This window comes from Brettanomyces bruxellensis, chromosome 5, assembly GCF_011074885.1.
Source record: "Brettanomyces bruxellensis chromosome 5, complete sequence".
NCBI lineage: Eukaryota > Fungi > Ascomycota > Pichiomycetes > Pichiales > Pichiaceae > Brettanomyces > Brettanomyces bruxellensis.
Window position 1 is genome coordinate 1,085,400 of NC_054686.1, and position 23,785 is coordinate 1,109,184.

At 40.2% G+C, this 23,785-nt stretch overlaps 5 protein-coding genes across 5 annotated transcripts; 1 reads left to right on the top strand and 4 right to left on the bottom strand.

The window, feature by feature from the left end:
* Positions 1 to 98: 98 nt before the first annotated feature.
* On the bottom strand, positions 99 to 2,377 carry DIM1 (Dimethyladenosine transferase; the record flags this gene model as incomplete). Its single annotated transcript, XM_041282998.1, has 2 exons — positions 99 to 221; positions 1,424 to 2,377. 2 exons carry the CDS (start codon positions 2,375 to 2,377, stop codon positions 99 to 101), a joined length of 1,077 nt encoding a protein of 358 aa, XP_041135774.1.
* An 855-nt stretch (positions 2,378 to 3,232) lies between these two features.
* On the bottom strand, positions 3,233 to 5,353 carry BRETT_004503 (uncharacterized protein; the record flags this gene model as incomplete). Its single annotated transcript, XM_041282999.1, has 1 exon — positions 3,233 to 5,353. The coding sequence occupies one exon, from the start codon at positions 5,351 to 5,353 to the stop codon at positions 3,233 to 3,235; it is 2,121 nt and encodes a 706-aa protein (XP_041135775.1).
* A 554-nt stretch (positions 5,354 to 5,907) lies between these two features.
* Positions 5,908 to 8,259, bottom strand: BRETT_004504 (uncharacterized protein; the record flags this gene model as incomplete). The annotated part of the gene is made up of 1 exon (XM_041283000.1): positions 5,908 to 8,259. One exon carries the CDS (start codon positions 8,257 to 8,259, stop codon positions 5,908 to 5,910), a length of 2,352 nt encoding a protein of 783 aa, XP_041135776.1.
* A 1,010-nt stretch (positions 8,260 to 9,269) lies between these two features.
* Positions 9,270 to 15,464, bottom strand: FAS1_1 (beta subunit of fatty acid synthetase; the record flags this gene model as incomplete). Its single annotated transcript, XM_041283001.1, has 1 exon — positions 9,270 to 15,464. One exon carries the CDS (start codon positions 15,462 to 15,464, stop codon positions 9,270 to 9,272), a length of 6,195 nt encoding a protein of 2,064 aa, XP_041135777.1.
* A 2,417-nt stretch (positions 15,465 to 17,881) lies between these two features.
* BRETT_004506 (uncharacterized protein) lies at positions 17,882 to 22,726 on the top strand (the record flags this gene model as incomplete). Its single annotated transcript, XM_041283002.1, has 1 exon — positions 17,882 to 22,726. The coding sequence occupies one exon, from the start codon at positions 17,882 to 17,884 to the stop codon at positions 22,724 to 22,726; it is 4,845 nt and encodes a 1,614-aa protein (XP_041135778.1).
* Positions 22,727 to 23,785: the final 1,059 nt, after the last annotated feature.

Below are 23,785 nucleotides of genomic sequence, written 5' to 3' on the forward strand. Positions count from 1 at the left end.
TCGAGCTGATTAAGCCCAACTTGTTGGTTGATGAAAACATCTCCCTAACAATATATGTATCAAATGGATGACACGAGTCTCATTGAAAAAACATGAACTTAAGCAATGGTGCACATGTTGTTCTCATGGTAGAAGTTACCATGAACATAGTTCCACCAGGTGTTGTAGTCTTCATCATCCTGAGAAGGAGCATCGGTAGTTGAGTTTTGGGTGGCAGAGATCTTGGAGTTCATTTTGTTTGTTTGTGTTGTTAGAGTAGAGGATTTGTTGGTTTTTGTTGATGATAAAGGAAATGGGAATCTGATATCCAAAAAAAAAGTTCCTATGTAAAGAAATATTTATCGTATTTATACTTAATCTCATGGCAGTTAATTGCCTCGAGGGTAGTGAAATATTGCAGCAGCAGTCCTATTGAAGTATCCGCATTAGGAAATATGTCTGGTTTCTCGCGACAGTATAATTAAAACGATAACTCGAATTTTCATTTTAATAATTAGCGCTTGATTTGTTTTCAAAAACAATCAAATATTTCAGTGAACTCAAACCTTTGAAACGTTAAATAGCAAAGTCGTTCATTTGATCTGCATGATATTCGTTCATTTTTCCTTTTGGGTTAATTCAATGCACCAAACCTGATTATCGATTTTGTTTCCTTCGGATGATTTTTTTTTGCCAAAATAGTAATCCTCAAGAGAAATCACCTTGCATCGCATCCTATGGATATTACTTTTTTAGTGATATTGCCGGATAACATCAAATTAAAAGCAAGTTTCATGTTTCAAATAGAAAAATGACGAGCATGTGACTATTTCTATAATGCTGAGAAACAAACTAGGATATGTCAAGATAAATCTCTACTAGAACCATTATAGAACAGTAGACTGAAACACTACGGACCCAACAAATTGACATTAATTGTTCGTTATCAGTAAAGTACCTTATTGCCGAATATTCTAGGGTAAACAATTTATTGGTGAATGCTCTAGCAATCGACATCTATTTCCATATTTGAAACTCCAACGACTACTATGTCGATATCGTCATTCAATGAATAATGACTACTACATCCTGCAAATAAACATTATATTTTTCAGTTCAGAATCATTCAAGTGCAAATAGTATACAGTGCCATGAATATGACTCTTATATCCTTGTTGATTATCACATTAATTTATTAAGTCTTTCAGCCTTGCTTTGGAACCTTTATTATCCAACTAGTATGAGTTTCAGTCAAGAGTTCTATTTCATGAATAATCCTTTTTATCTAAATACTAAGTGAAGCGATGCCTAATGATATACTGGGTAAGTGGAATTTGCAATGGGCTTAAACTGCACTTCTGTATCTATTTTATATTATCTATTAATCTAAATTAAATGTACAAATGACACACCAAATACTTAATTACGCGAAGTGGATACCTACCTGGTGAAATGCGTATAATAGCTTGAGAAAAGCCACTTGATCCATCTTGGAAGCCCTTTGTTCCGCGAATCCTGTTTCCGTTAACACCTTATTTACATTTTGTTTCACCAATGATTCGACATCGTTATTAGATTCAATGGACATATCTCCGTTCTGCTCGATTGTGTAGGCCAAGTACCTCTTGTAGTTCTCTTCCAATATTGCTGTTATCTTCTTGTTCCTGAATATAGCACCCAACGTTTTGTTCTTTCGGTTAAAACAAAGACGTAGTAATCCATCCCATTCACTATAATTAAGATTAGGTCTTGGGATTTTCGGTATCACTTTGACCACTGATGATTCCACCTTTGGAGGAGGTCTGAAATTGTTTTTTCCCACCTTCATAACGTGTTTCACGTTAGCCCACATCTGAGCATTTGCACTTAAACGATTGTAGAGGTTGTCACCTGGCCTGGCAGTGAGATTCATTGCAAATTCTCTTTGAAACATGAGAACTGCAATTCTCGGAGGATGCTCCATTTCAAGCAATCTAAAAACGATTCCTGACGATATCTGATACGGTGTATTTGAAATACAAACATCAAAATAAGGAAGCTCCTTCATTTTCATAAAGTCACCAACAGTAATTTCCAACTTCTTTTCAACAGGTGTCCCTTGAACCCTTTTTAAAAGTTCCCCAGCCATTCTTGGATCAACTTCGATAGCAATAACTTTGCGTGCCTTCTCCAAAATTCGCATGGTAAGATTACCGGTACCAGGTCCAATTTCTAAAACAACATCTGATGGCCTTATTTCTGCTTTGTCAACGATTGCCTGTGCGATTTGAGGGTTCTTTAAGATATGCTGACCGAGATTTGTGTTGAACTTGAAAACTCGGTTGATTTGATTAGCAGCCGATGGAGTTTTTCTGCTTCCAAGCTGCTTCCTGGCTGATTTCGGCATTCTATGTGACATTATCGTGCTTTTAACAGTGCTAGAGTTATTATCCTTATAATGAATACTATTTTGATACTATATGAAGATTTATTTGTTAAGCTTTGACCTTTTAAAATATTTCTTTAAGAATTTTTCAAAAAAAAAAAAAAAAAAAAAAAAAAAAAAAAAAAATAGCCTGTGATAATAATAGTCGGATCTCTATTAATACTCTCACATACTTTTTCCTCTAAGTATAACTCAGGTAATCTATGTCGGCATACGAAAGCAAATATAGCCTGACCAAATATCCAGCTGTGCAAAATGAATCAAAAACAAAACCACATACATATACAGAAAAGGCCTTCAAATCAAGGAAGCGAGAAGAGAAACACAGGCAAAAAAGACATTAATATCACCTCTCTTCAGCTAAAAAGAATTAAAGGTTACCAAAGGATAGTTGCTGGTTTGATCTTCATCGGCTTACCCTGCATTGAGCTTTATAGGAGGTTCTACATGAATGGCGAACGAAAAATGCAGCAAGGTGAGTTTAATCCCAGGGATGGTACGATTCGAAAATACACGGAGGAAGAAAAGATAAAGAATTTCAACAACAGTTGGCTGACCAAGATATTTGGCGAGAAATAACTACCAGCCATAGAGACAAAACTTTACCATACACATCAAATAAACTACAGCATATCTATTCCAAATGATCATCCATTGTTTGAATTCCGCAAGCATATATTATACAACTTTAATGTTTTCGCTCTCTTGTATATAAGCAATTTCATTTCGAAAATAAGATGTTCCAGGTGCTATAATAAGCCCACCATGAATAATGTGGATCACAGATTCAACAAATTAAATTATATCGTTTCAAATTCACAGTCACCGCTAATAGTATAGCTGGTCACATGAAACTGTTCTTATGTTTGAATTGGCTCCTTGCATATTTGAACCTCTTAAAGATGTTTTCGCTCTTACTTTAAGATGCGACGTATCCAATAAATTATACGTGGGTGGTGACTTTTGCCTAGTATCAAGATCGTTGCACAGGGCTGTTCGTGGCCTTGCTACCGAAAATGAATGTAACCGCTTTGTCCCTATGACTGGAGAGGGTGTTCCATTTTTTGAAGAAAGCTTGGTACCTAGTTTTTCGAGTCTTGATGATGGTCTATCGTAAGAGCCCATGCTGTGTATTCTCCTATCGCCAGTTGTAGAGTTTCCCAGAGTTGATTTTCGAATAGAAATCCTTGATTCAGGTCTGAGTGGAAGTGGTATTCGGCTTTTTCTTGAAATATCTGCCTCTTCCGGTAATACATCGAATTCGTTAAGACCATGAGACAGAGAAGCTTTCTTTTTCGGTCGCTCATTAATTGGTGTTATTTGTGATGACGATCTAATCATTGATTTCGTTGTTTTCTTATCGGACGGCGTCCTTCTCGGTAGTCTCGACTTTCTTGGCTTATTTTTTATACTGGGAGTGACAAATGGATTTGGGGTCTCTGGCAGTCGAATACTTCTCAATGGTGTACTCACAGATTTATCCTCATATTTCCTAACTCTGCTCGCAACACTTGTAGGCCCCATATTTTCCTTATTTGTACCATCCTCGGGTGGGAGTTGAAGTTCTCCCATTAATCTCGCTATAACTTTTTTTGAATCAATTTTTAATTTCGCCTTTTCATTTGCACCCAGTGAATTCACTAGATCCTTACTGGAACAAGGTCTCCTCACAGAAATCGGAGGACCACTTATCATCACCGGCTTTATATCTAGCGATCTAATAAAATTTTGACCTTTAAATTCGGATAACCGCTTAGACGAAGCATTCTCGACATTCCCTTTATCTCGGGTAGAAGAATTTGGAGATGCCGATAGTTCACTATCGTCGCGTCCATCGTCTCTATTGTTTACTTCCTTTCCGGCAACTCTGGCTACCAGCGAATCGTATTTTTCACCTAGTGCCTTGTCCTTCACAAATCCACCCTGTAGTATTTTGCTTAAATATTCCAAAATGGAATTCACATACCTCATCTTACTTCCTTCCACAATCACTGTATTTTCCATTCGGGTGAGAAGGTTGTTTGCCTCATCCAATAACCCCTGAAAAATATGCTGCCATCTTGCACCTATTAGTCTATCCCAAAGAGAGCTGATCTGATCATCTAGGTTGATGTACATCTTAACCAGCCCTTGGTATTTCCTTATAAGTTCGATGGTGCATGATGGATATGCCTTCCCTGAAAGTCGATTAAATGACTCTAGTTGCTGAGGAATATACGTTATAGAAGCACTTATTGGTTCGGCCTTGAAGCACAAACACGCAAAATCCTCCGTCAATAGTCTTGTTTCCTTATCGAGAAGAGGTATATGAAGGCCTCGCGAATATCTTCCATTTCCATATTGAGGTAGTTTGTCTGTAGCGCTCACCAAATCATGGAAGCATATTGATACATCGTCAAATTGACATTTTGTGTATCTAGTGTTGAGTTTGGAAACATCCTTGAGGCTTTCTTCGATCTCTTTATTAATTGATTCCATGATGCTGTGGTTGATCTCTTTATATTGCATAGCAATAGAAGATGTATTAATTAACACTTCTGTACATTTCCGTGCCCGATTCACCTGCTCTGCTATCTTAGGTAACGTATTAAGTATTCTTGTTTCCTGGTGATCATGCTTTTCTTGTTTTAATTCGGAAACAAGGTCGGATGCATCTGCAAAAACCTCCAAATTATATGATATTATGCTTAATTGCTGATAACCCTCACTGATCCACTGTAACTGACCTATATTGGCTCCCTGGACGTCACGTGCAATCGGTTCAAGGGCTTTGATGATCTTACGAAGGTAATCTTGAGCTCTCTCAAAAATCCCATAGGCTGCATCAAATTGTATAATTCTGCGTCGGATAGAAACTTCATTGACTTTCTCACAATATTCGCTTTGTTTCACCGCATTTTGGATAATACCTGAGAGCGGTAATGCTTTGTTTATTGTTTTAGACACCATCGATTGAGAAAGTGCTTTTGATCCAAAAAAAAAAAGTAACAACTGAAGTTTGAGGCTGCCCACCTTAGCTCCGTGTATCAATTCAATGAAAAAAAAGCAACTGAATGGATATATTTATATAAACTATAAGTAACGTTGCAGTAAATGCAATAAATGACCTGTTCGATAGTTATCACGATAGCTCACTTTAAAAGGTAGGGAAGTCAATCGGCTATCCTATTTAGTTCTTGCCCAATGAGGAATCAAGAGCACGCTGTGTATATTTTCTAATTTTTTTTTTTTTTTTCTTTCTCCCCCTTCACTTGTTTTAAAGGTAAATAACATACTGAAACTCTGAGCGCGAATTTGTTTACTATGCATTTCTCAGGTGTAAGGAGGAATACATATTGCAATGATCACATTCCTAGCTTATACGAAAAATATATCCGAGGCACATTCAGACTTGCAAACACTTCCGAAGTGTGCCTTCGCTCATCCTGCATTCCATTAAAGCTAAATTACACACATGGTTCCAAAAATACAATTTAGAAGAGTATACTTAAACTGCTATTATTTCAAGATTGTCTGACTGCTTGTCTCTCATACATCTCCACAATTTGTTCACTACTTGTAGCATCTTCAGTTCCCTTATCTGTTCTGATCTGAACAAATCTTGGGAACCTTAAGGAGATACCCTTTTCTCCGTCACCAAAGTAAGATGCTCCACTCATATATATTGGAGAAGTAGTTAAATCTGCGACTCTAACCTCAAAGACCAATGATGGTTCAAACCAAACGTCTGGAGTGGCATTTGGATTTTCCCTGTTGTAAACAAAAAATGATTTTGGTTCTGAAATTTCCTTCGGTTTCAACTGTTTTGCCAAGTCCATTAAAAGATCTTCACTGAAACCAGTGCCAATTTTACACACCGATTCATACTCACCCGTATCTTGGTTATATGATGCCAACAAAAAGCCTCCATACCATCCTGTTCTCTTACCTTTTCCTATATATCCACCAATAACAACAAGATCTAGAGAATCTCCCACTCCTTCAAGATAATCCTTTTTCAATTTAAGCCAGTTTTTAGACCTCTTTGCGGGTCTGTAGCATGCATCTTCTCCATGTAATGCTTTGATCATCAAACCCTCACATGAATCATGAACAGACTCATCCAAGAATTTCTCCATTTCTTTCACATCCGTTGAATTCATTTTTGTGGCAAATCTAAGCTTCTCTGGAACTTCATGAATGTGCTTGAACAACAATTCTCTACGTTGATCCAATGGCTTATTTATAATGGGTTCGCCGTTGTAAAATAAAAGATCGAAGACAAATAAGCACACTTTAACTTTAATATCCTTCTCTTGAACGCCCTTTCTCTTCCTCGTTGACAATGTTTGGAATGGAAGTATTTTATGTTCTTCTGTATCCCATGCAACACATTCTGAATCCAAGATCAAAGACTTTATTTCTGGGTTTTCCTTTCTGAGCTCCTCAATAACTGGAATTAAATCTGGATATCTCTCCGTCATATTTTCCGAATTTCTGGAATAAACTCTCATGTCACCGTCTGGTAATAGATGAACTTGAGCACGTTCTCCATCGTATTTATACTCACAGGTAAATTCTTTACCCTCCATTGTATCCATGATCTCTGCAATAGATTTTGTAGGGCGAGCAAGCATCGGCTTAACTGGTATTCCCGGCTTAAGTGTACAATGCTCTGACACATGAGACACGCCATATTTGATGCAGTTCTTTATAATCAACTCATAATTTGGAGTCTCAGAGTAAGCTTCCTTCATTTGTTGCTCAGCTTTAACCAAAGCCTCCGGATCCACATCATCTGAAGACTTTTCACCTGTTTCATATTCAACAAATGCTTTCGCTAACCCCATAAGCACAGACTTCTCACCAAAGTTTATCCTAAGTTTACCCTCAAGAGATCTCATTAGAAACTTTGCTTCCTGGTCTTCACAAGCTGCAAGCATCTTGTTAATAATTGCGATTTTCTTTGACTGCGAAGAATTACCCATAGATTTTGCTATTTTGGTTAAATTCTGGAAAACCTCTGGAATACTTAATGGTTTTGGTTTAAATATTAATGACTGCTTTGTTCTTGAAATAAAAGCAACCTCACCTATATCTCCAAGACGATGATAGTCCTTTCTTATATGTTGCAGCTCCCTACCTGTACTTTGGGCCAAAGCCTTCAAAAGTAATGTCTCGCCTAGTCCCAACTCTAAGTCTGGTTCATAGTCTGGACCAAGTCGATTGATCATGAGATAAGTGACTTCTATAAGATTTTTGGCAACAGCCCCGTCAGCCGTGAGCGTTTTTTCACTGGAAGACTTTCTCAAGATATCGCAAAAGAATTCAGAGGCAATCGCAAGATTCTTCAAACGGCCAGACTCTTGCTCTAGTTTTTCAAACACACTACATAAAGTGGCATATGGAATTGGTTTATCGGGCAATATTTTTGTTGGACTCTTAGTTTTGTGAACCTCCTGATCAATACGGAGAAGATTTTTAGCATCTTTGAGCTCGTTTTTTGTCTTGTGTATCTCAATTTCTTTATCTAATCGTGAAATGTTTGACTCGGGTGCATCATCAACCATTTCCACATCAGATTCCTCGTTCAAAGGTTCTTTTTTTGGTTTCTTCCTGGAAGGCGAACCCGTTCTGCTTACAGATCTGGACCTAGACTTGGATTTCGATCTAGATCTGGATCTTGACCTAGACCTAGACCTAGATTTTGTCTCTCCATCAGAAGATGTTTTCTTTGCAGACGAACTTTTCAAACTTTCATCCTTGTGTACGGAACGTCCACGCTTAATACTTATATCCTTATCTTTGGGGGCCAGATTATGACTCGAAGATGAGAAGTTGAAGAATTGAGTTAATGTTTGCTGTTGTGAGGGCATCTTCCGCTGAGTACTTCTAATTGTTGAATGAAATGCCAGCGTGTTCAAACGTAATGATCCCAGAGTAGATCTCAGGATTGAAATAATTGCGAGAGAGTTCCCTGAAAGCATTAAATTACTTTCTTGAGCTTTGTTATTTTTAGATGAACAGTAAGATTACAAATATCCCTTCAAGAGACGGACAGACTTCAATGGTGAAGAAAAAAACTAGTTTACATTAAAAGACGTGGGGCGAAATTTTGGGAAGCGAAAAGCGCGTGAATTTTTTTATTTTTTGTGCTGGATGCAATCAGGAGCAACGCGTCACTATGTAAAAATTATTCATGCTCTTAGTATTCAGTTTACGTAATCAAAGGATTATAGTTTGTTGACGAATGCAATAAACGGATGAATACCTATGAAAGCTAGAGAGCAAGAAGAATCAGAAGTAACATATAGGTTTGCCAAATATATATAAATAGAGCTAATGCTTTGTAGTTTTCATTAGTTAAATTTATGGAATGTTGCATAATAGTCGTCCAGAAAGGATTTAACCATGGACAAAGTTTTGGAGGTCCATGCTGCTTATACGATTCATGCTTTGATGAAATGGAATATTTGCGATCAAGTCGAGTCATTATTATGTGAATTGTTATTATTGCTCAATAGCTTAAGTAAAGATAATATTTCACCTACAATAGGTTACATACTCACTGGGAGTAAACTTCATTAAGTTTCCTCGAAAGCATTATCAATCTACACTGAAGGAAGTACGGAGCTTTATCATTGATGAATTTCGAAAATTTAAATTATTGAGAAAACAGAATTAGACTGATTTAGATAGAAAAAAAAAGTTTAGAAAGTCAAAAATTAATAACATAGAGTCAGGAGAGCGAGTTAAGTGTGAAACTTGAAAATGTAGATAAAGAACAATTGCCCTTACCACAAAGCAAATGTAATTTCTAACAACAAACAACATTTCCCGCTTATTATTATACTCTCAGTATATCGTAAGTAGCATCACATAAGAATTATGCCTTTTCATAAGATTCCCAATTGTCCAAAATTTCCTTAATCTTGTCTGAATGCGTAAGTTTGTAGACATACTCAAAGTAATCCTTGGTAAGTTCGAATGGCTTACCAGTTAAGTTTGGAATATACCTGTCAATCAAGCTTGCTGGTTTAACAGCAGACTTTGGAATCTTCTTGATAAGGAATCTCTTGAATGGTTTAACACCGGATCTCAAGTATGAAGAATGGAATGGAACCGATATTCCTCTCAATGGAATACATGCAAATCCACGTTTCAGTGTGATTGGCTGAGGCTTTGCTAACGAGTCTTTAGACACCTTAGCAACGATTTTGCTCAACTCCTCGGCAACCTTTTCAATTGGCATCATTTCCAAAAGCTTTGAAATATCGATTTTCTGCATTTTGACAATATTCAAAGTGTTTGTTAATGTATCCAAGGCACGCAAATCACCAGCGGCCACATACTGTTGGTTCTCGACGTTATAGTTAACAATCTCAAGCAACCATCCTGTTTGTTTGTCAATGTGCTCAATGACAAAGCGAAGTCCTTCATCATCAAATGATTTGCCAACACGTCTTGGGTCAACAGCAACCATACCATAATTGGATCTTCCTAGATTGTCTCTTGGAACAGCGACTTGCATAGTCATACCTCTATAGAAAACAACATCCACTAAGGACTCGATAGGCATAACACTTGCTATAGAAGCAAGAGCGGAATACTCACCAAGAGAGTGACCAGCAAACATGCACTTCTCAGGAATCAATCCCTTGGATTTCATATCCTCAAATGCCGCCTTCTCCATCAATGTCAATGCGGGTTGTGTGAATTGCGTAGCTGAAAGAAGACCGTTACTTGAGCGGAAGGTATATGTCGTAGTATTTTCATCAATACCCTTGAAAATCTTCTCGGACTTTAGATGACCATTCTCATCGACATATTCGAATAGCATAGAGATATAGTTCTCTCTAACGGCACGGCCCTTTGGACCACCGAAGTGAACAGTCAACTCCTTAGGATTGTTTGTTATGATGTTCAAAATGGAGAATCCGTATGTGTCAATAAGGTGCTTGTCAGCTTTATCCCAGACGGCACGAGCAACCTCGGATGTCTTGTAAAGATCCATACCCATTCCCTGCTCCTGAGATCCCTGTCCAGTGAACACAAATGTCGTTATAGGTTGATCAATCTCAGCTTCACCAGTGAGGACGACTTCATCTGTCTCCACCTTCTTCGTCTCTATTTTGATGATCTTACGTCCATTTATCATACCAACATGCTCTAGAGTAGTGCTCAACTCATCGTTAGGCAAGACCATACCAACAAAGTTTGCAGTGTACGCACGCACTCTAGGTGCCACACCATCTGCCGCATACATCTCAACCAATGATCTGATAGAGGCGGATGAAAACATTCCATGAGTGATGGTGCTTGGTAGATCAGCGTAAGAGCTGAACACCTTGTTGACGTGAATAGGGTTGAAGTCACCAGAAACAGCAGCATAAGTTTCGTTCGAACCTGGAGATTTCGTCCTCAATGCTTTAGCTAACGGAATCTTGTTTTCAAACATGAGAGGCTGCTCGATCGGCTTACCGGTTCTTGACAAATACTCTATAACCGGGTTGCCGAAAGACTCACCAGCGACGTATTCGACGTTTGCAACCTTCTTAACCTCCTTTGTTAGGAGCTCGTAACAGACAGCACCAGATGTGGAAACGTACGAATAAACATCCTCAGACTTATACTTGTAGACAGAGGTAAGTCTGAAGGTGAGCACTTTACCCAAAAGCGCAGTCTCTGAGTCACAGTGGAACCATTCCTTCGATTTCAAAACTGCAACATCCTTTGCTGTTGTCAACTTCAACTCAACAGGGGTCTCCACAATTTTCTTGAACGTGTGCTCATAATCTGTGTAATGGCCACGGTAGAAGAATTCGGATATAACCTGTATGACCTCCTTACCACTCCTGTAGATATGTCCAACGACTCTGACAGTCTTGCCGGTCGGACCATTGATAACAGACACGATGTTTGCATCGGAAGAAACCTTATCACCAGCCTTCAATGGGGTAGAGCCGGAGATCATTCTGTAAGAGTTCGACAAATGGACCAACTTTAAAATGTCCCCGTCAACGGTCTTAGGGAAAATGGCCTTCATGATAGCTCTCCAGCCAATCACAATAGCGAAATCCATTGGAGCGAGCTGCTCGCGGTCAGGTCTAGGAACAAAGTACTCGCAGGAGTTTCCAACAGCATGAGTTAGCTCCACTATATCCTTTGGATTGATAGTAGTAGATCCACCATCAATTGTAGAATCAACTGAGAAGTCAAGGTCAACTGGGGACTTGGCACCAAACCAAACCTTCCAGTAGAATTCTTTGATCCTAGTGTTCCTGTCGGACATCTGTTCTCTAATTGGAGCAAATCCATCCGATGGATCATAATCGTAAAGAAGTTCAAGAGCCACAGGCACTCCATCGTGCGTTCTGGACTCGATGAGCTTCATTAAGATTTTGGATCCACTTCTGGAAATGTTGACAACCTCGCGTTGCTGACCTCTGATCGGAATAGATGCCGAAATCACGATAGACTCATCATCCTTATCCAACCCGCTAATAGAAACCTGCATATGCTTGTGAGGCTTTAAAACCTTTCTTGCTGCATTTGCTGCATGGTTGTATCCCTCAACAAACACCTTAGAAGAAATGAATGCACGTCTCCAGTTGAACTCCTTGCCTGCCAACACTTTGAACCATTTTTCAATGTCTGGCAAATGTGAGTTCACAGAGTACTCAACGGTACCCTTGCTTGGGTGGCTGATCTTCAAATGCTTGATAGGCTCTTCTGATATTTGGTCATCAACGGCAAAGTATTCAACCACTGGAACATTGGCAATATCATCATCATACTCATCCTTGAGCAGCTTCTTGATGTGGCCTTCATGAATGTCGTCCAAAATTGTCTTGATAGGCTCATCAACCTTGGTAGCATAGCGAGTAGCAACAGGACCCTGAAGAATACAGGTTCTTTGCACATCACCGCCAACAACTGCTTCCAGGTCCTCAGATTGCCAAAGGGAGTCCTTTTTGAAGAAGTACTCGAAGTTCTCGTCAAGAACTGGAACAAATGGAACGGGCTTTTGCGTAGGACTCAAGCACATACTGATGAAGTAGTCGCAGTCTTCAGCACTGATAATCTGGGTCTTGGCACCCGGATACTTGGAGAACACCTTGGCAACAGCATCGTCTGGCTCCTCAAGATCATTGAAATGCTGGATAACGGAGGTGGTTGGAGCATCAGCAAACCTCTCCTCAACACGTCTGAGGAATGTACCAGTAAAGTTTCTGAGGGTAGGATCAATCCAACGACTCGATTTCCTAACGTACATCAACTCGACACAACGTGTTGCAACCTCCTCGTACGTCATATCACCAAGATCACAGACACCATCGGCATTTCTTCCAAACCATGGTTTCTGGAAATCAGCATTTAACTTGGAGATGATGTAAGACTTCTTCTTCTTCAGAGCCTCCAACATCTTGGCCTTTGGAAGTGAGAATATCGTCTTGTCCATCTCCTTCCAGAAGATAACTCCACGGGTGGCAATCTTGTGAATTGGCTCACCCATCTCAGAAGTAACAGTCAAAATACCACCTGTTGGCTTTTTGTACGTGGCTTCCCACTCCGAATCCGGAACACCAGGGCAAGCTGCAATAGCCTCTTTCGCAGCTGGAGAAGTCTTGGCCTCCTTGGCAACCATAACACGAGAACCGAATAGAATACCATCAAAAGGCATCTCAGGATAATCATACTTCAGAGACCAAGAACCGGTCAAGTAAGGATAGGTGTCCTCAGTTGAGCCAAAGCCAGAGCCTGCAACAAGAATTATGTTTGAGCAGCGTCTAATCTTGCCGTACATCTGAAGAATAGGCTGATGGAAGTCCTCATACGAGTGATGACCACCGGCACGGCCTCCGGTCCACTGCAAAACAATCGGGAAGTCTGGGAAGGCTTTTGCGATCTTGATACACTGGCTGATAGCATCAATGGATCCAGGCTTCAAACCCAAATGCCTCAAGTGTAAGGTCTTGATGTACTCAGAGGCAACTTCCAAAGATGGAACACCAGCACCAATGGTCAATGACTGAATAGGGAAGCCATGCTCACGGAGATCCTTGATCATTGGAATGCCCCACTGGAGCATTCTAGGATTGACATAAATCAAGTTGATGCCAATTCCAGAGCCAGGCTTGATCTTGGATGCAACCTGCTTCAAAGCATCAACCATGATGGATCTGGTGAAGTAACCACCTCCAGCCATCTCGATGTGGTATCCGGAGTTGATTGTAGCAGCAACAAAGTCGGGTGAAACGGTAGTTGGCGTCATTCCAGGAACCATAAGTGGAGGTCTGCTGAGAAGACGAGAAAACTTGGTATCAACATAAACCTTTCCTGCCTTGGTACGCAAAAGCTTTGGTCTGTATTGCTCGAGCCAGTTTGGAGCAAATTTCAAGGAGGCACGGTTGATGTCAAAGAGTTCTTGCTTCAGTCCAAATTCCACCGAATCGGCAGATGAACCTAGTGCACCGGCCATGATGATTCTAACACCCGTACCCTCCTTGTTTCTGTGGGTCAACACGCCCAATCCGGAAGCACCACCCGGTCCGAAGTCAACAATGTGCGTAGACTTGAAGTTGGTGGCCTTGACCCAGTGAACAGGCAAGGTGGTAATCAAGTTCACTGCTCGTTCTGAAATCGAGCTTTCGGAGTATTCACGAAGATCTTCCCCGGTGAAAGTGTCGAATACTGGGATAGCAATCTCCTCCTTAGAGAACGAAAGCCCGACCCGTTTGAAGTCCTCGAAAATCAACTTATTGGCAGGCGTCAAAAGGTGTGAATGGAATGGGGACGTGATTGGCAAGAATCTGGACGAGAACGAGAGTTTACGCTGAGAATAAGGAACTCTGGCCTGGCTCAAACCGGCCGGAGCCTTCGCCTTTCTGAGATTCAGATTGAGACCATATAGAGACTCGGGAGGACCCGTGACAACAACATTTCTCGCACCGTTGACCAATGAAATGTTTATGTGCTTGGATTCCGGCAAGTGTCTGTTGGTGTCCGCAACAAATTCATTGATCTGATCGATGGAGAGGTCTCTGATGGAAAGCATAGGGCCAGGTGTTCCCTCACCATTATCCTCGGAATCATTCATCATGGATGGTGCGAGCGATGTTCTTGGATAGACCTGGGTGCATCTGACAGCAAGGAAGAACAAAAATTGGATAGCCTTCATGGAATTTTCCTCAAACGACTTCCAGGAGTCGGATGAGGCAACAACAAGAGACGTCACTAAACCTTGCGAATGACCAGTAGTGCCCTTCACAACTGCACGCAACTGCCCTGGAGTAATGCCACAAGCCTTGCAACTGATAAGATAGTGGCAAAGTTGAATAGCACATATCAAGGGGCAAGACACTGGAATTGAAAGCAGTAGCTGGGTATCTGGGGTAGCAGAGGGTTCCTCCAACCAGTTAATGAGGTCAAATCCATGTGTATAAACCTTGTCAGCATCAGAAGTGGTTGCAATAAGGGATTTGACCTGGCATTCGATTTTGGAGAGGAAATCAAACACCAAACCGTGATATATGTTGAAGATTTCTCTCAACTCTTCAAAGTAGTCGTCTGTGTTACCCTGACCACCGAAGATAGCAAAGATATCGGCCTCTCCGTCCTGTGCTGCCCTGTATAAGGCAGGCTTTCCCAGATCCTCGTGGTTCATACCAAATGCCGGATCAAGAAAGACCTTACCCAAATAGTAGTTCTTGATCAAATTGTTCTGAACCTTGACGAGAGATGTAGGGTGCTCCTCGCTGTCTAAAGCATGAGTAGCAAAAGCATGGATGTTCTGACCACGGAGGAAACGTGTTTCGAACTCATCGATGATCAACTTTGCAGCACGCCTTTTCTCTGTGTCAATTGTATCTACCGAGTTGACAACATATCCCAAAAACTTCATAAGGAGCTCGGCCTTCGTGGATGGCTCCTCATCACCTGCAAAGCTCTCAGTTGGATCCGGGAGAGATTTGTAAAAACCTGCAGTCAGCTGCTGATAGAAAAGATAATCCTCTTGAGGAGTTAAAATTGTTGTTTCGATGGAACCGTGGTTGATCACCAGAGGTCTGCTAACGGTCATCTTATTCTTTCTCTTTATGTTTGTAATTCGAATTGATTTCGGTTTCGATATGTTAACGAAGGATGATCTTCAAAAGATAGAATTTACAATTGAGCAAGAAAATGTGGTAAGTTAATGCTCAAAAGCTGTTCTAGTGTAATTTAAACGGTTGTGCAAAAGAATCCTGAATTCGCAGTCAAAGTTACTAGGAATGTGGTAGTTTTCTCAAAAGCTTCGTAAATTTGGCAATGAATTCGATTAGCCAGCAACAAGCAGATGCAAGTGTATTCTGAATATCAGATGCCTTGTAGGAAAAAGAATCTTATAAGTATAAAGACAGGCAGGTCAACAAATTGAAAAGTGTTAGAGGCTTTTCTTTTCACAGCTAGCTACGGAAAGGACAGGTTGAGGCAAGAGTAAAAAAAAAGTCAAAATGATAGAACGACGCCAGATGAAAATTAGGAGCTGTGTATAGACCAAAAAAAAAGAAAAGGAAAAGGAAATAGAGAGCATGAAAATAATGGGAAGAGATGATGGGTAATTCCTATTCAATTGAAATAATAATGTGCGGTTACTACACGAAAGTTGAAAGTTGTTAGTTGAAAGAGACGGGTAGGTAATTTCTCAACTTGACCCAAATTCACCAACTCGACAACTTGAAACAATGGAATTTCAATTTTACTCAACAAACTGCTATTGAGCTGACAGGATATTTTTTGAATGGGGTGCATGTGCAAAAAGCCCAGATACTGGCTTTCGTATGAGGCACTTTTTCACTTGAAAATTTTTGGAACGAAATTTTGCGAATAATGCACAAAGCGAGAAGATCTAACGCGTTGGTGTTTGCTCTGTTGGGCTTCACCTTGCCCCAGATCTGAACTTTGTTGAGACTGTTTCCTACAAGGTTACAAAGTTGGCTTTCTCCGCATCGTTGGATATCGAATCACAAAACCTTAATTTCAATTACGTAAATTAACTATTTTGGTTTTTGTCTGTGGAAGGGCATTGGTCTAAGGATTTGATTTTTTTCCACTTGGTCTAACAGAGAGAGGGAAACACTTAGGGGTCTTTTCCTTAAGAAATCTCCCTCGCGGTCTATCTTTTGGATTATTGGTATTTTTTTCTACGACATCTGTCTGTCATTCCTAAAATTCTTTCATTTCGAGGCAACTTGTCGGCTGAAACTCCCTAAATTCTGCAAATCAGAAATGTCGGCATTAGCATTTAATTCTCCTAACGAGGAATCGTATTTACTATACGAGTGGAGAGCATAAACTGGCTTCCAAAAGTATTGGTATCTTTTTATCTATATGAGGAATATTGAACTGATAAAAGCCAGGCGCGCGCCCGTTCCCTTAAGAAAACGAGGCTCGTTCAAGCATGTGAATCAGATAGAAAAGATGCCCTGAGGTTACGAGCTTGAAAAAAAGAAAAATAAAGTACATCTTACCAATTTCGAATTCTTTCCCTCGCTTAACCGAAGATCTATCGATCAACTCTTACAGTTCAAAAGTTCCCGAACGCCGTCGTTCAGCATTCTGTACTGTGAAAGGGGTAATCATTGATTTCTTGGCATTAGCCTCTCTGATTTACGAGCAATTTGATCTCTTCTTATTCCATTACTGATCTGAGCGGTATTAAGAAATAATATAGACCAACAAAAGCACACAAGGGATGGATTGTGGGGTACACTCTCCCAGTTGACTTATAATAATGTCCAAAATATTACGTGTGGATCTATCTTATCTTTTTTATCCTGTATATTGGGGTACCTCTTTCTGTATATAAGCCTCGTAAATTCTGTCCTTTTCAAATATTCGGATTATTGTCAGGTTTCTTCTGGCATACATCTGGGCCGTGGATCACATGATCAGTTAAAAAAAGACCCGACGATCCGCGTCGGACCCCATATTTTGTGAAAAATAAAAGTCCAATTTGAGCGAAGCGTCACGTGTCATAAGGTTTGATATAGAATAGTCCAGAGGGTAATTTAAAACTTTAACGATAATGAGAGTCAGTTCAATCCTTTCTGAGCATTTAGACTTGTCATAATGGTATTTGAAGCTCTCAAAAACCTAAAACTGATACGGTTGTATCACAATGTATTTTTTTGGTACCGGTTGCATTGCTATCGATTTTTCTCGAATAGTGTACCCAAATAAACCTAAAACGAGGATCTCCTCTTTTTTTTTTGCAGTTATGGCCCACACACAAACACAGCCAATCCTATCAGAGGCATACCCCTGCCTAACTCTATTTTCACCTATTTTCACTTTTTAAACGACCCTAGTAGACTCAGCTGGCATTATTTTATCACTGTACATCTATACTTTCTGCACTTCCGGTAACAGCGTAATCAGTGGAATTCCAAATTTCCTCGGGTTCGGTAATATTAGGTGCTAAACGTCACATTATATTCATAATATCAGCATTGTGGAATGTCCACTATTATTTCAAGTGGTACAATCAATCAGCATGATGTTATCACCCAGGATACTCGTTTGGATCTCGCTACTTCTCTTTCGAGTGTAGCTTTAAGCAATTCTCGGTATTATGATGCTTCCAGTTCACTCATAACCGATTTGTTTTGGTTTATCAGCTATTGCTTCTACACTGTGATATCCAACATCCTCTACTACATCCCAACGGTGATCATCTCAATTCTCACACATACATTTCAGTTCAGTCTGTCGTTCACCAGCATCTTGCTTTTGTTGCTTGTTGTTATTGTTGTTGCCTACGGTTATGTTCGATATATATACCTCACGAAGTACTCAAGGCTACCTGAAGAGCCCAAAAGGCAGGAACCCACAATTGATACTTTCCTAGAGCCACCTGTGGAATATGGGAAATCAAGAGTGAGCTACATAGATGAGTTTCTAAGTGCCATCAAAATCTTTGGCTATTTGGATAAGTCTGTGTTCCATGAGTTAACTAAGAGTATGCAAACCCAGAAACTAGACTCAGGAGAAATTCTCTTCTTGGACGATACCTCTGGTTTCACAATCTGTGTTGACGGAGAGATACAAGTGTATTTTAAAGTTGGCGATGACAAGGTGCAGAAACAAGGTCCCTTTGCTAAGGATAATTCCAAAGATGTTGTTGTTGTCGATGGCGTTCGTTACCAGCTTTTAAACAACGTTAAGAGCGGTGCACCTGTTTCCTCCTTTATTGGAGTGTTGAGCCTTTTGACCAATCAGTCATCCCTGTTGAGGTATGCTGCTCCTACTCCTTCGCTACTAAGTCCAGAAAGCCTAAACCGCAAGTCCCTTCCTATGCCATCAGATGGTTTTGCCTTGGATGATACATTAGGGTCGTGTTCTCCGGCAATCAGTTCGCCCGATGTGCAAAGTAACAATGGAAGAGCATCTTCCAGATATTCACGTCATTCAACCAAAGTAGATTCTCTCTCTGTACACAAGAATGTCTGGCAGCCTTCCAAAGCTCTAAATGGAAAGGATCTTGATAAAAATATATCGCCAACCGAGACAGATCCTGACGGCTTCTTGAACGATGTTGGTGTTGTTGATGGGCAGCCATCCTCGAATTCTTTTCCAAAGGCTGTGCATGGCGTACCACAAAGTATCAACAATACATCGCTGGCTGGAAACTTTCCGATTTCTGGAGACATGGGAAACACTTCATTGGGATCTAAGGTGAATGGCTCCGGAGTGGAACTCATCGCAATTCCCAAGGGTAACTGCACGATTTCTATCATTCCTCGTGAGTCGTTTATCAAAATTGCTCACAAGTATCCGAAAGCAACTACTCACATCATTGACATGATCTTGACAAAGCTCTACAGGGTGACTTTCCAAACCGCAAACGACTATTTGGATCTCACTTCCGACATTTTTGAGACCGAATTGAATTTGAACAATAGAATTACCTACAAGCTGCCTGGCTATCTACATGATACTATTATAGAATCCCTTGATTTGGAGGCAGATTCCGCTGCTAATGCCGACGACTCCAATTTGCCCTATTCAGAGATCTCGACTTCAAAGTCTCAGTCTGCCAAAACGCGTCCTGCTATAGTTATCAGATCTAGTCGGCATTTTCAAAATTCGAGTTGTGATGGTACCGTATCTACTTCTCCAAAGGTATGTCGGGACAGTGATGGTCTGAATAGTGTAAAAATGAGCTTAAAAGAGCAAGGTAGTCTTGCAGGTGCCAGTAATATGCAACCTCAAAAAAGTAACTTTTCCTCTGCTCTCAGGTCTAACAGTATGTTTAGCCTCAGATCAAACGATGAAGGTGTGAATTCCATGGATGTTACAAATAAGAGGCCGTCACTAATTCATCATCCAAGTTCTTCGGCCAGGCATTTTACTTTGAAGTCTAGAAACAAGCCAAATCCGGGTGATTTGGTTTCAAATGCCCCCTTACCTAAAAATGAGTCTGACATGACGTTTGACGGATCCAAATTTATCGGAAGAAATGATTCATTCCGAAATTCTGAGGAGTTTGATGACTCCATTTGGGCTTCTGCTCTTTCGGATGCTATCAGTGAGGCAATTGGAATAGTGAAAGATGTATTCACATGGAATGATTCGTTTCCTTCTTCTTCAATCGCTAGCACTCAATACAGTTCGCAGGTAATTAGTTCTTTAACTGCAATTAACATTGTTCCGACTGTTGAGGAAGGCCACAGTTCGGATGCACACAAATATCTGACAACTGGATTCAAGTTTCATGGAAATATGGATGATGATTCTGTCGGAAGTAACTCGGAAAATGGGGCTTCAGATTATGAGGCAGTGAAGAAAGATCTTGCGGACGAGATTCAGGTTATGAGGATTAGTAAGGGTACTAAAATTATTAGAGCCGGTGAACAGACACCCGGTATTTATTATGTTATTGATGGTTCTCTTGATGTCTCTTACTGGAAGGGAGATATGGAAGAGCTTGATGATGATGATGATTCCCCATATTCAAAGATATTATACTACCGTCGCAGGCGTTCAAAGAATCTAAAAGGTAATCAGCAATATTTATTTACCGTTGGCAAGGGTGAGATAGCAGGATATCTCGGAACATTGATTGGATCGAAGTCGTTTATTGATGTCAAGGCAACTGAAACCACGTATGCGGCATTCGTTCCAAGGGATGTTTTTGATTTCATGATTGAACGATATCCTAGAGTTGAGTCATGTATTGCAAAGCATTTGTTGACTGTTCTAGATCACAGACTTTATCTCACTGACTATGCTATGGAGTGGGTTCACTGTCCTGCAGGTAAATCGTTATACAATCAGGGAGACCCGGCAAATGGAATTTATGTTGTGCTCAATGGCAGGTTCCGTTCAGTGAAGGTTAATTCGGTTGATAAGAGACATGTGATATTGGGTGAACACGGCCAAGGTGAGTCCTTGGGTGAAGTGGAAGTTCTTACGAAAACACGCCGTATTGTCACATTGGTTGCAATTAGGGATTCTGAATTGGCCAGAATACCTCGTACTTTATTTGAGTTGATTGCCCTTAGTAATCCGTCGATCATGGTGAGTGTCTCACGACTAGTTGCAAACAGAGTCAAGAGTACTATGGCCAATGATCCAAGTCTTTCGCCTACCCCGGGCATTAGTCCGCATGTGAAAGATGAGCCCTTGTATCAGACATTCTCGAATTTCCGTACTCTAACTATCCTTCCGGTTACCCAGGGACTTCCTGTTACAGAATTTGGCGAGAGACTAGGACTTGCTTTGGAGGCCATAGGACAGTCCGTCAAGATTTTGAATCAAAGTTCTGCCTTGACCAATCTTGGTAAGCATGCATTCGATCGACTTGCCAAGATGAAGCAGAGTGGTTACTTTGCAGAACTGGAGGAGAAGTACGATATTGTTCTATATCTGGTTGATTCGATTGCGAACTCGTCATGGACAAAAACATGTATACAGCAAGGCGATTGTATTTTGCTGATAGCAGATGCAACGGCATCACCAAATGTTGGAGAGTATGAGAGACTTCTAGTAAAGACCAAAACAACAGCAAGGACAGAACTTGTTCTGTTGCATCCGGAGAGATATGTTCGTCCCGGTTTGACCAACAAATGGTTGAAGAATCGGATATGGGTTCATGCTTATCATCATATCCAGATGCAATGCAGTAAAGTACACACAGTTTCGCCAAATGTTGCACATCAGGATGCTGATGTTTTGCGAATTGAAAAATTGCCTGGTCTTCTCAGCAAATCCACAAGGATCATAAAGGATAATTTGAAAAATCGTGTAGAGAGTATTGTGGCCAGAAATGATCTGCTTCTTCGTCTGACGAGAGATTCGTTCCGGTCGAAGAAGTATTATCAGCCCATGCAGGTGCATAAGGACGACTTCATGAGACTTGCACGTCTATTGACGGGTCAATCTGTGGGACTAGTTTTAGGTGGTGGTGGTGCTCGAGGTATTAGTCATGTTGGAATTATCAAAGCATTGGAGGACAATGGTATTCCCGTTGATATGATTGGTGGAACTTCAATTGGTGCCTTTGTTGGCGGCTTGTATGCAAAAGAGTACGACTTTGTGCCTATGTACGGTAGAGTGAAAACCTTTGCAGGTAGGATGGGCTCCTTATGGAGATCGTTGTTTGATCTCACCATTCCAGTCACTTCTTACATCACAGGTCATGTGTTCAACAGAGGTGTCTGGAAGGCATTTGGAGAGTCAAGAATTGAGGATTTCTGGATTAAGTATTATGCCAATTCTACCAATATAACAGAATCCTTAATGGAGGTCCACACAAGCGGATACGCATGGCGTTATATTAGAGCATCAATGTCTCTAGCGTCCCTTTTGCCGCCAATCACCGATAATGGAAACATGCTTTTAGATGGTGGTTACGTTGATAATCTTACGGTTGAAGAGATGAAAAGGAGAGGAGCCAAAATTATTGTTGCATGTGATGTTGGTTCGGCAGATGATAGAACGCCGATGGATTATGGGGATTCTCTCAGCGGATTTTGGGTCCTCATGAACCGTATTAATCCATTTTCGAAACATCCGAATGTGCCAACAATGGCAGATATACAAATGAGACTAGCATACGTTGCTTCTGTCAATGCTTTGGATAGAGCCAAGAATACATCTGGCTGTTTGTATCTTAGGCCACCAATTGAGGGTTATGCCACGCTTGATTTTTCAAAGTTTGATGAGATTTACAGGACAGGTTACACGTATGGAAGCAAAATAGTTAAAAAATTGAAAGATGACAATGAATTTCCTGTCCTTAAGGTTAAAAAACGGGAGGCATTGGGTGTTCACCCTTTAAGGAGAAGGTATTCTATTTAAATTCAAAGGCGCTAACACATTGCATTTACTTCAGGTTTTATTTCAGGACGCGCATTTTGTATAATAATAAGTAGGTTAAATGAAACAAAAATGTATATACATCTTATTTTTTACAGGAATTATCCCAAAGGATACGTCGTATGCACTACGTTAAACCGTTATCAAAATGTATTTTTCCGTTTTATTTTAGCCTCATCTTCATGGTAAAACACCAACAAATGATATATTATACAAAATAGCCCGTTAATGCAAAGCCTCACCACCTATCTTTCTTAACATAAATCATTCTGCTGATCCTTCTTCAACATTTACAGCATCCGTTATGCTCATGACCGAGTCACCCCTAACAAATATCAACGGTGACTCTTCATGTCTTGATTTCACATTTTTCGATGCTGCATCAACATAATAAATTGTTTCTTTTGCATCACCAAGAACAATGTTGCAATGTGAGTCGTATGCCTAGAACAAATAATTGGAGATTTAATGTTAGTAATTGAATTTCTGAAAAAGAACGTAAAAGAGTATCAAAACACCAAATCAGTTTAGTAAGCCCCGCATTCTAATTAAGTGTATCTAGCAACTTTCATAAAGGCAATATGTATTTCAACTTTCTGTATATATCTGTTTTGATTATGAACACTTACATGAAGTTTTCCAGTCATCTCTCTGTTTCCCCTAAGCTTAACAAATATTTTTTCGTCAAGACGGAGCCGTATGAGGTCTAAAGGCTCTGAGGTAGAGACACCTTGTTTTTGTGACATTTCTGAGGAATTGTTTCGATGATAGGCCTTATGAGATATATTATCTTTGTTGGTATCGATTGTTGCGAATATTTTCACGATGATGATTTTGCTTGTACCACTTATCGTTAGCCAGCAAAAAAAAAAAAAAAAATTGCGAGATGGGGAGTAGTAGAAGATGGTCAGGTCTGGCAGTCCCGTCGATAATGAAATATTAATTCTATATCCCCATATTCTCTGGGAAAAAATTATTGTACGTACTGCGGTTCTCCTAGTAATAGAAGACAAACTTAAAGTGTTTATAGCCCAAGTATTT